The sequence below is a fragment of the Anguilla rostrata genome, chromosome 3, assembly GCF_018555375.3.
Source record: "Anguilla rostrata isolate EN2019 chromosome 3, ASM1855537v3, whole genome shotgun sequence".
NCBI classification, from domain to species: Eukaryota; Metazoa; Chordata; class Actinopteri; order Anguilliformes; family Anguillidae; genus Anguilla; species Anguilla rostrata.
In genome coordinates, this window is record NC_057935.1 from 48,967,453 (window position 1) to 48,979,035 (window position 11,583).

The following is an 11,583-nucleotide window of genomic DNA, read 5'->3' on the forward strand; positions in this document are numbered from 1 at the left end:
GAAATTTAACTCTTAATCATGGATTTCATTGGTTCATTAAGATCCACAGTGAAAACTGGCACAAAACTGGTTAAGTTTTGGTAGAATAACTATTGTTTTTGGTTCTCAAGAAAATGAGGAAGTAGCTTACAATCAGACAGGCTTTTTTATTTATCATTACATTTAAGCTTTCCTACAATGTTCCTCCCCAAATTTAAACATGTGAAAGACATCTTTATAACATCCTCAGTACAGCGCACAAATACAAGAAAAAAATTCACACGCTTGATCTGTACTGCTAATATTAGGTTTAAATGAGAGTGGCAAGCCTTAAATAGTTTGATACATAGTGGATGAGTTCCTGGGGGTTTAAAGGAGACTTAAAGGTATGTGGTATGTTTTGAAATACGGACAGCACTTTAGCAGACGGACGGTTCATCCACTGCGTGTGCTCCTTCGGTCACTGCCTTAACACACTTGGCCATCGTCTGGGAGGCTCTGCTGATTGGATCTGAGAAAGGGAGAGAGAGCAGTTGTGAGACACTATGCAGAATCAGGAGAGAATTAGAGCCAGATCATGTGACCACAGACCAGGGTCCTACCTGTCATATAAAAGTCTCTAACTGTGAGCTGTGGAGGGACCAGAGGGTCTGCGAGGAGTTCCTGATTCACAGCCTAACAGAGAGAGGGACCAAGTGCGCAAAATTAACAAGCTGCCAAGACACACTGCCTGACGATGCCTATTGTTAGAACAGGAAGATGAAAAAACATACTTGGTCGGAATTCATCAGAATTTCAGAACTACCGTGTATTACTGTCAGGTGAACAATTCGGTCAAAATAAATATGAATTTCTGTGGTACTAGAACCCCATCATAGCTCCATGCCTTCCAGCAGATTCAGTCAATTACGTGTGATCCACTCATTGTAGCAATGGCAAATTACTGAGAGCTTTAGTCTACGAAGAGGATGTGAAAGTGATTCTCCTCCAGCAGCTAACTGGTACAACACTAGGACAATAGGATGGTTCAAACCCAGGAGCTGAAGGACGGAAAGTGTATCTAGACGGTGCAGATGCCTGGTTCTGACCTGTGATAGCTCATTGGACTGCTTGAAGTAGTTTGCCTCCTCCACATCATCATAACGCACCAAGTTGGGCGACATCTCAGCCAATCGGTCACGCACCTCATCCACCGTGTCGTAAGGCAACGTCACACCAGCCAGCTGCGAACACATGCTCGCAGTGAGAAACAATCTCAAAACTCGTGCTCGGTGGTAGGGGGCAGGGAATAGGAGCGCACCTCAGCAACCGCCCTAATGATCTTCCAGTCCTCTCTGGCCGTGCCTGGTGCGGTCACCGCCACCCGGGTCTGCTGGGCCCGACCCTCGGTGTTCACATAGGTAGCGCACTTCTCCGTGTACGCAGCCCCTGGGAGGATGACGTCAGCCATGGTTGCCCCAACATCCCCATGATGCCCTGAAAGCAACAGAGCGGATGCAGCATTTACCACCATATCACTGGTCACACCCCACAGACAGCTAAAGTGCACATGAGGAACTGGGCTCTGAGGACCTGCTGGAAGGAAGCTTCCTCGTCGAAAGCACATCTCTAAAGGATCAAAGGAAGTGACGTTACCATAAAACCCTTCACACTTCAGTAGGGCGGAGCAGGAGCATCGCTCACCCTGATAGATGATGAAGCTGTCCTTCGGCAGGTCCTGTCTGGTGATGCACCCAGCATCTGCTCCCAGTAGGAACAGAACCTTGGGTGGGTTCTTCCTGATGGCTTCCACACCAGGCTTGTAACCCAGGTCTAGCGCTGCCACCTGACTGGCTACCCTGCAGCCATGGACACACAGCAGAGAAGGGGACACACTTTAAGATCTCCCTTACTCGTAAGTATTGGTGTACCCTCTTCATTAAATCAGTCTACCCCAGCTTAAACACGTTTGACCCCTGATACGGGCGCGTCCGGGTTAAGGCTCATTACCTGTGGAGGACATTGAGCACTTTCCAGTTTTCCTGCACACCGCTGCTGGTCCGGGCGTTCTGAGCGATGTGGGCCACGGTGGAGTGCAGCGCGGCCCCGTCCGCCCTCTGCAGACAGGCGCTGCCCACCACCACCACCGGGCGCTTCGCCTGGGCCAGAACCTGCAGGCCAGGCAGAGGGTGAACGAGGGAGACGGACAGGCCCTCTTCTCTACTGAGCACACTGCTCCATGAAAGGTACCATTGATCAAATCCCCATGGAGGATACATGCTGTACATCATACCATAGAAACCCAGAGGAAGGATTACCTCGCAGAAAGGATGCGTTCCAGCTGCAATCTCCTGCAGCACCTGTGTAGACTCCCCGAGATGTTCATAGGAGTAGCTTAGGTCTAACTCCCGCCCAACCACTGCCACTTTAAGTTCATTGTGAAGCCAGCTGCAAAAATGGCAGAAAGGATGTGAAAAGGTTTGTTATTGCTGAGAGGAATTCATAGGGACTAAAGATGGTGTTCGTACAGCTACCAGCTTTATTTTTAAATACAGGGGATTCGATTTTCCACCCACCTTTTCCTGACACGTGCATTGAAGATGGGCGCCTCATAGCGTGGGTTGGTGCCAATCAGGAGAAGCAGGTCCGCCTCCTCGATGCCACTGATGCGGGAGTTCAGCAGGTAGTTGGATCGCAGGTCAGAGCTGCAGGCAGAGGCCCAGATGATAAACACCCTATGAGCTTGTCCAAGCCCCTCCCCCATGTCATCCCACCCCACCCCATTGTATTTTCAGCAGCCCCCGCCCCCCAGTCCCACCCCAGTCTCACCCAGCCCCAGCCATGGGGAAGACCTCCTCGGTACACAAGCTTTCACTGTTCAGATGGTTCAGAAGGTCCTTCAGAGCAACCAGAGCCTCTGCGTCCCCCATCCCCCCAGTGATGGCTGCTACGTCATTCCCCTGAGCTGCTTGCAGCTGCAAAGGCAAACTCCAGTTATACACATGTAACACAACAGTGTGATCACAATACGATGGCTGAGCTCTACAGCCTAATGTCCAGAATCAGGTTATTGTATCATTCAGGCCCAGCGTTCCTTCTGGCCCAGAATTTCCCTGTAGCTCCAACTGAGAGCAATGGAACCTGGTAGGTAAACATCACCCCACCATCACACAGCATGGGTACAGAATGAGTCTGCTTGTGAATGAGTCAGTGACCAATATGCGCTAAACCTGCGACATACAGGCACATGGGATTTGACTGTCATGGCATTTTCATCGTCTTTGTCATTCTAAAGCAGTGGTGTCAAACTCGTGCCATGGAGGGCCGTGTGTATGCAGGTTTTCATTCCAGCCTCAGATCTTGATTATATAATTAGTTAAATTATTTGCTGAATTAGGGATGCAGGTTTGTGCACAATGGTGACCCGACGTCTATGGTGACCCGCATTGTCTAAATAAAAATGTTCTTTTTTTTTATTTTCTGTGCTTAAAAATATTCTGTGCTTCAATGCAGTTAAACGCATATGGCTGAATGAGTAATTGGACTCAATTAAGGCAGCATTAATTGGTTGGAATGAAAACCTGCATACACACGGCCCTCCATGGCACGAGTTTGACACCACTGTTCTAAAGCAAAGGGATTTAGAAGGGCCTTGTCTAAAAAGTAGAGAAGATTAAAAAGGGAAGTGAACTGTTCTTGTTTGTGTATATTCCTAGTCTCATCATTCTTGCTGATAATTGTAAATATTTTCATTTTTGTGCTGGATTTTGGACATCTATTTGCATATGGATAAACATGTTTTTGGATTCTGACACGTGAATTTGTTTGTGACGAAGCATTTTTTGGGTGCGGTTTCTAAATAAGCCTAATTGGGTTTCTACCACACCCACACACGTTTTTCCTATCTAGTTTTCTTTGTTTTTAGCTGTGCAAACAAACAAAACATGAAACGTAAACATTGTGGGGTGGGGTCCCTAGTGTACACGCACCACTCCAGCGACGCGCGTCAGGGCGTCCTCCCAGGAAGTGGGCATCAGCTGTCCGGAGTCACTCTTCACCAATGGCTGAGTGAGGCGCTGTCGCTTCAACCCGTCGTATGCAAACCTGCAGAGGAGTCGAGAGCCAGGCGTCAGTCAGTCAGGCAGACCAGCCCACGGACGCAAAGGCAGCCCACAGACATAAAGGCAGTCTGGGGTTGGCTGGCCTGCTCTGGGCAGACAGACGCTCGTCTCACCGGGTCTTGTCCGAGATCCACTCCTCGTTGACTTCCTCGTTGAGGCGCGGCAGGACCCTCATGACCTCTCCGCCCCTTGTGCTCACCACGATGTTGCTGCCGACGGCGTCCAGCACGTCGATGGACTCTGTCTTCCTGTGGATGAGCGCTCCTTTCAATTAACATTCGACTGAGGGCTGTATAACACACACACTACTGGCCTCTGATAGGATGGACTATTAAAACTAACACAAGACACTGCAGCTTGACTTGACCAATAACAAGCCCAGTCATTTCTCAATGAAAGACTGGAGGGCAACACCAAGCGATGTGCAGCACAATGCAGTCGCTTAGGCGTGCTATACCCCTGCGTCAGCATACTTCTCTGTGCTGTGAATATATAACTATGCAACCCTGCAGTGCGGTGGACATTTGCGATTCTGTACAGTCATGTGGTGCTGTAAGGACCCATGCAGAGGCCTGTCTAACTGTGTGTTGTTATTATTATTTTTATTATGTTTATTTGGCAGACGCTTTTATCCAAAGTGACGTACAATAAGTGCATACCGAAGGTCATTGGAACAACTACAAAACACAGGTCCGATAAGGTACAATACTCATTATGTTACAGTTATTTATGGACATGAACACATGAAGTCCAGTTCACACAGTAAGCAAAGGCTAGGTCAGAGATTAATGTTAAGTCAAACTAGGAGATAAGAATTCAGTGTCATGCTGTGCTGTGCTCCATGTCTGATGCCGTGTTGGTCCGGCTCAGTGGCCATAGGGAATACCTGGTCTCCCAGGGGCGAGAGGTAAAAGCGTAGGGCTTGGAGGTCAGCGCTCCCACGGGACAGATGTCAATGACATTTCCGGACAGCTCAGACATGAACATCTTCTCCACGTAGGTGCCCACTTGCATCGCGTTTCCCCTGCCAGTTGTGCCCAAGTCTTCCACACCCGCCACCTCACTGGCGAAGCTGGAATACAGAGGACAGCTCAGTGTCCTGAGAGACGGTTCTCTGGAACCCCCTACTCCTACAGTTTCAACCAGCCCATCCACACAAATCCAGTGCCAAGGCTGCCAATTTTATACTTTCTGTGAAGTGTGTGAATAAATGTCTGCACACCTGACTATGTAAACCACAGGAGCTGGAGAGGTGCAGAAGCCAATAAAAAAATGATGAACCCCGCAACACTGTCTCTAGCAACTTCATTGATTGAAATAATGACTTGCGTTTCAAACATCTCTGTCCATTGTCAGAGTCTTAGAATGAATGTTAAAAGATCCTATTATAAAGAGTTCCCATAATTAATGATCAGCCAATGATATCAATACAACATTTTCATAAAAATTAAGAATTGGCCGATTGTCGAAGTGTGGAGAATTGGCCGATGTTTTCATGAATTCCTGTTCCTATTTAAAAAGGCCGATTTAGGGATTAAATTACTGCTCCAAGCAGTAATTCCAGTGTGAAGGCAGTTGTTGGCTCAGCTCACCGGATGCAGCGTGTGCACTGGATACAGCGGGTCATGATGGTTTTAATGAGGGGCCCAATGTTCTTGTCCTCCACAGCTCTCTTCCCCTCCATGAAGCGGCTCCTGTCAGTGCCAAACATCATCGACTGGTCCTGCAATGCACAGAGAGCCGTGTTCCATACAGTAATGCCTTGACAGGGGATGCACATTGCATAATAGACTGGGCTTCCACCTAATCCACTCTGCTGTGGTCTATCAGTTTGAGTAAAAGAGGTAAACACTCATCTCATTGACCTTACAAAGAGGCCAAACTTCCTGAGCCCCTCCTCAACAGCTGCCAGGCAGTTTCCTCCTGAAGTTTACCTGCAGGTCACACTCTCCTCCCTGGTCACAGATGGGGCAGTCCAATGGGTGATTGGCCAGCAGGAACTCCATCACTCCCTCTCTGAGACGAGAGACAAACACCATCAGTACAGATGAAGTGGTGGCCCAGTGGCAACAAACACAAAAACATTCTTTCCTTTTTCTTTTTAGCATGCGGTGTGTTTCCATTGAGAAATTTTTGCTGTGCTATAAAGTAATTGCTCAAGTGGTTATTTTGAGAGTCCGAAAAGACACAACCGCAGTGTTTAGCCCTGCTCTGCCACACAGACTTCAAGGTGAGGTTGCTTAAACCAGTGCTGAAATAAGCCCTACATAAACAGGAAAATGCTGATTACTTTCAGCAATATGCATGTAGAAACTGCAGAACAGACACCACAGCAAACAACCACAAACCACATCAAATGAACATGGCTGACCAGCTCCCAAAACAGAAAATGGTCGTCTTGTTCTTCACCAACATGGCAGTCTGCCAAATATAACCACATGAAACCACTGCTGACCCTACTAAATTTTTATTGACATGCTAAAAATGTGAAAATGCTAGTGCATACACTGCAATTCTTTGAACGCACACATGCCTAGATTAGCATCTCCAGTGTAAGGAAACGAATTAGCCATCACTTCCAAAACACTATTTTTTTTGCAAATTCTCATCTTCATTCCTTTGAACCCTGGATCAACTGCTTGGTGATCATGATCCAGTTGCATCATGGGAAATTAGAGCCCTAGCTGAGACCTTGATCACTTGAGCGGTAACTTTGGCACACATAAAAGTTCATCTAAGAGTCACTCCTAAGAAGCACAAATGTCAATTGTGGGATTCAATGTGTCATGCTTGTCCTACCTGGCTTTCTTTGTTTTCTCTGAGTTGGTCAAAATGTTCCATCCCTTCATCACAGGCATGGCACAGGCGGCCACAGGCTGCAAAGGCAAAACGTCCCCCATTACGACTCACGAGAGCCTAAGATGGCCGATTCTACACCACGGGTGCACAAAGAGGGCCAGTCCATTTCGGATTTCACGCCCACCTCTCTCCAAACCATCCAATTTGATTTGACATTTTTGTCATGTGTCACAGCTACAGCTGAATGTGTATCCTTGGTGAATACGTATTCCTGCTGTGCAGTATGTGAGTGAACCAGCATTAATGTGCACAACCCTTCAGAAAACAAAGCTAGAATAATGTCCTGGAACAAAAAGGAGCATACACACAGGCCTTCTCTGAATGGAGTCGTGTGCACCCCTGTTCTACACCCTAACGCCAGGAGCTTTGCGTACCTTTGGTGCCCTCTCGATCTCCACCAGACACATGCGGCAGTTCCCTGCCACAGACAGACGCTCATGGTAGCAGAAGCGTGGGATCTGCACCCCCATCTTCTCGCAAGCCTGTCAAAGAAAAGGAAAAATACAGGCATTATTACAGGCATTTACAGGCAAATATAACCAACATATACATAGACAGACACATAATATTTGGCAGAAATGTTGGCAAAATTTTACAACTGTGTAAAAATAATTATTGGGGTATTCTGTGCTTACAAAGGCTATGCAAGATAACCAGTTTGGACAGTACATGCTAGACATAATCAGGCTAGAATACCAAATCTCACTAAGTGCAAATGCACTTACATTATTAGTTTGGTAATGTAAATATGAATATTACTTAATTTTTATATCATTTTGTCAACTGCACAATATAGTACAACAAATGTCCCAGTTGGATTTTACATACTTTTGTAAATATTGATCATTGGTCATTATGAATGCAAACGCTACCAAGAATGTGTTTTTGCAATGCCTAAGGTCATATTTAATTGAAATTCATTGAAGGAAGGATGCAAAACCAATGAAACAATAAGAAAAAATATTTTAGGATCTGGTGGGCTTATTCTTGGTTACATTTCTCAATATGCACAAGTCATTTTCCATGTTTTCTGACAGATAGAAAGTTAGACTGTTAAAGCATCTGAATGTATGATACTTTGGTCCCAAGACCACTCTCGGTACTCTCAAACACAGAAAAGAGTTAAGCTGGATGGTGAAGCTCTTACAAACACTGAGCCATTCTAAACTTCCAAAACAGAAAAGCCAACGATTCCCATGCTAAATGATGAGAATGCTCTGCTATTTTCAATACATGACCTTTCTGAAACAAAAGTTACCGCAAGAATGAATTTCCAAGCAATCTGAGTTTAACCTGCAACTTGGTTTTTGACACTGGGACAAATGATTGCGCATTTTTGTCTTAGCAGCTCTGAAACCTCTGTACCAAAACAAACCACTTCCCAGTAACCTCCTCACCCTTTACAGGGTGCCTTTTTTGAGGTTCAACAAATTTTTGACATTTGGCGCAGTATATCATTTTCAGGAGGCATTTTGCACAGTTGCAGAAACGTTTTATCCAGCTACTAATTGTGCTGAGGGGGAATTTGGGGACTAAATCCTACTATTATTTTCAAATCTCAAGCAATGATTTTGAAAATGAATTCTGAAAGAGCTCCAGAAGCTCTATTCAAGCCGACAGACATTACTGTTCTTGATTTAGGCCTACACAATACAATCCCAGAGGTTCTCTACCAGGTGTTCCATTTTATCAGACAAAGTGATATTTGCATAAATTTAAAAGCATTATCACAGTAGGAATGTGTGCTCAGCCTACGTTATTTTCAAGTCTGAAAAGGTGTACACAGAGGTGTCATCATGAATGGAAGGCTATATACAAGTGTTCTGAATGAACATGCTGGGACCATCGCTTCAATATTTCTATCCTTCTTTCAATTAAACATGAGATTAAGTACAACAAAATCACTCGATTGTTAAATCACATTTCATTATGAGAGCCCCTCCTCATCCTACAGAATAGGTTACTATTCAAAAAGAAGTCCCTATTTCCTGATCAGTAAACATGCAAAATAATATTTAAAACAGCCAGTCAACTTTTTAAAATATTAATATGCAATTTAACTAACATTAGTGTGCTTGTATTTTTATAAACCTCAAATACTACCCATGTTTTGGAAACGGAAATAAAATTTAATGTGACAGCAAAATAGATTGTGTCTACAATGTGCATTGGTCAAATGTTGGTGTCTTTTATCTAAATTAACAGAACTTCATGCACATTCATACTTCAAATAAACATATAGCCTAACAACAATTATTTTAGATACAGGTCTAAATGTGAAATGGAATTTCATGTTTGTACTCTGTAGGAGGTTTCTTTATTCCAAATTTCAGATAAATCTGAGGGTCTTTCCAAAAGAAAATTTCTCAATAAACAAGAGCAACACTAATATTATGAGCCAACTATTAGTTTATTTGAAATTTCTCGAATCATGTACAAACCAAAGTAACAGAGAGGATAAGATAAGATCCAGGCTTAGGCCAAGTTACCTGTAGCACTGTAGTTCCAGGTTCAACCATAACAGGCTTCCCATCAACAAACACCTCCACCAGGTTACTGGCAGCTGTGGCAGCACTACGAACTGGAGCAACACAGAGCAGCACACCTCACACATCAGCATCAGAAAGAAATTCAGCAAGACCCCATTGTAGCCCATGTACCCTTTCCATGTGCCTCAGCAACCTGCAACCATCTCCTGACAGGTATACAGATCCAAAATGACACAGTAAAAATTAGTTTTCCATTTAAGATCAACAACATCAAAATGTTCTTTCCACATCAGCAGAAAAAAAACTAGTAACACTTCATGAATTTAAAAGCTGCCCCATCAGCAAATAATTTGTGAGGCAAAAGTAGATTGATTCACTTGTATTTTCCTGTTATTTGACAATAGACATAGACTTCACAACACCCAGCCATTATTTTTTCACTTAAGTAATTACGCATAATTTCACATTGACAACTGAAAGAGAAGATAAACCAAATCCAATCCAAAAGATAAACAGGCTATTAAGAATATATCTATGTATACAAGTAGCCTATTGATGTTGCGTGGATATGCTTACTACGACTGAGAAGGGTGGGGATATTCTATTCTACACTGAAATGTAAATTGGCATATACGGAGCATCTATGGTTGCATTCTTTACCATTATTCGTGGCAGCCAGGCAGGTCTTGCAGCGAGCTACCCCAGCCAACGCTCGGCTAACGGGCAAACGAAGCATGATGCTGAAAGTAAAGACGAGACAAATCCCGGTAAACTGCAATGCAATGCTGGCTGGAGTTCCGCAGCACGCACTTAAATATCACTAACGCTATAGACAATACTGGCTAGCTGATATAGACTCAATGCAATTACAAGAGTACTGAGCTGACTTGCTGGCCAACTATGAATATACTGTATGCTAGCAAGTCTATACCATTGTATTGCTCTTGTTTGAGCATGAAGCCAGCAAGTTAACTCATGTGTGATGTTATGGTACGGCAATAAAGAATTCGACCTGAAAGCCCATTTACCATTGAACTTTCTTAGAGGATCAACATTGCTAGCTAGCTAACATGAACAATATTAGTTACTCTGACAGCACAAACATGTCAGAATTAACATCTAGCCTAGTATGCAAAGTCGACAGTTTCTCATACCTCATCTATACAGATATCTGCATTATAACAGTAACTTTGCAAGAGATATCTATTCGAGTTTTGTCCTCATGTGCACCTAGCTAAATAGCTAGTTAGCTAACATTAGCCTGTCAAGGGCACAGAGAATATCGCCCGTCTTTTAAAACATCTTTTCTAATGCTGCTTGGCGACACCCGGTGACACAATCCTATAAACCATTAAATACATAAGTCGGTTAGACACTTATCAAATAATAAATAGTTAGCTTACTGTTCTTACCTCGTCGCTATTTGGCCTTCTGGACCAGAACAGCGGGACTGTCGCAGCTCCACAAACTAATGGCGACTTCGTAAATTACCGGTCGTAATGACGGACATGTCCGATTTGTTTTCAGAATTCGTGCTTTAAATATTTTCCACGAATATACATTAAATTATACATTATATCATGAATACGACAATTTCGTACCTTTATAATATTATTACAAATATCTCGTTATAAATAATTATGTCTTCACCTTTCACTCTTCACATTTAACCCAGGGCTGTTGTGTCACTTCCTGTCAAACTGATGCGTCGAACAAAACAGGAAGATTAAAAAAGAAAAAAAAAAGGAAATGAAGTGTGTTGACATTTTTACCAAGTTAAAGGACCAAGGATGTTTTGAGGTCTGATAGTCCTTTATCTTAGGCATAATTGTTGGTTTTGTCCTAGTGTACTTCCTGCGAGGAGCAGTTTGTGGGACTTACCTGAACTTTTAAACTGTACAAAGTTAGTACACAGTTGATTTTTGCTGTTTTGTTCGTAGTTCATAGCATTTATTATCTGCAGATATCAATCTATCTCTAATGTTTTCAGATGTGTTCAATCTGCTTCTCAGGAGATCCATGGAAAAAGCGCGCAATTGTGGAAATATGTAAATTTTGATTTACTAATGCAGATCTTTTCTTCGTGCAAAGGACAGTATAAAACTTATTGACGTGTTTTTACACTCCTATTTTTTCTATAAATATTGCCCATAGAT

The 11,583-nt window shown here is 43.7% G+C and overlaps 1 protein-coding gene across 2 annotated transcripts; it reads right to left on the reverse strand.

Annotated features, from left to right (window-relative positions):
- Window positions 1-126: 126 nt before the first annotated feature.
- Window positions 127-10,998, reverse strand: LOC135251028 (NADH-ubiquinone oxidoreductase 75 kDa subunit, mitochondrial-like). Of its 2 annotated transcripts, none has more exons than XM_064327980.1 (19): window positions 10,840-10,998; window positions 10,088-10,167; window positions 9,428-9,519; window positions 7,313-7,420; window positions 6,879-6,955; window positions 6,014-6,095; window positions 5,672-5,802; window positions 4,966-5,151; window positions 4,193-4,327; window positions 3,948-4,062; window positions 2,788-2,933; window positions 2,535-2,663; window positions 2,277-2,406; window positions 1,969-2,129; window positions 1,663-1,817; window positions 1,280-1,455; window positions 1,068-1,202; window positions 582-654; window positions 127-490 (listed from the first exon to the last, which is right to left on the reverse strand). In XM_064327980.1, exons 2-19 carry the CDS (start codon window positions 10,161-10,163, stop codon window positions 399-401), a joined length of 2,199 nt encoding a protein of 732 aa, XP_064184050.1. In that variant the 5' UTR covers window positions 10,164-10,167; window positions 10,840-10,998; the 3' UTR covers window positions 127-398. The 2 variants fall into 2 exon arrangements, with proteins under 2 accessions (XP_064184050.1, XP_064184051.1); XM_064327981.1 differs by having other exon boundaries at window positions 10,831-10,981.
- Window positions 10,999-11,583: the final 585 nt, after the last annotated feature.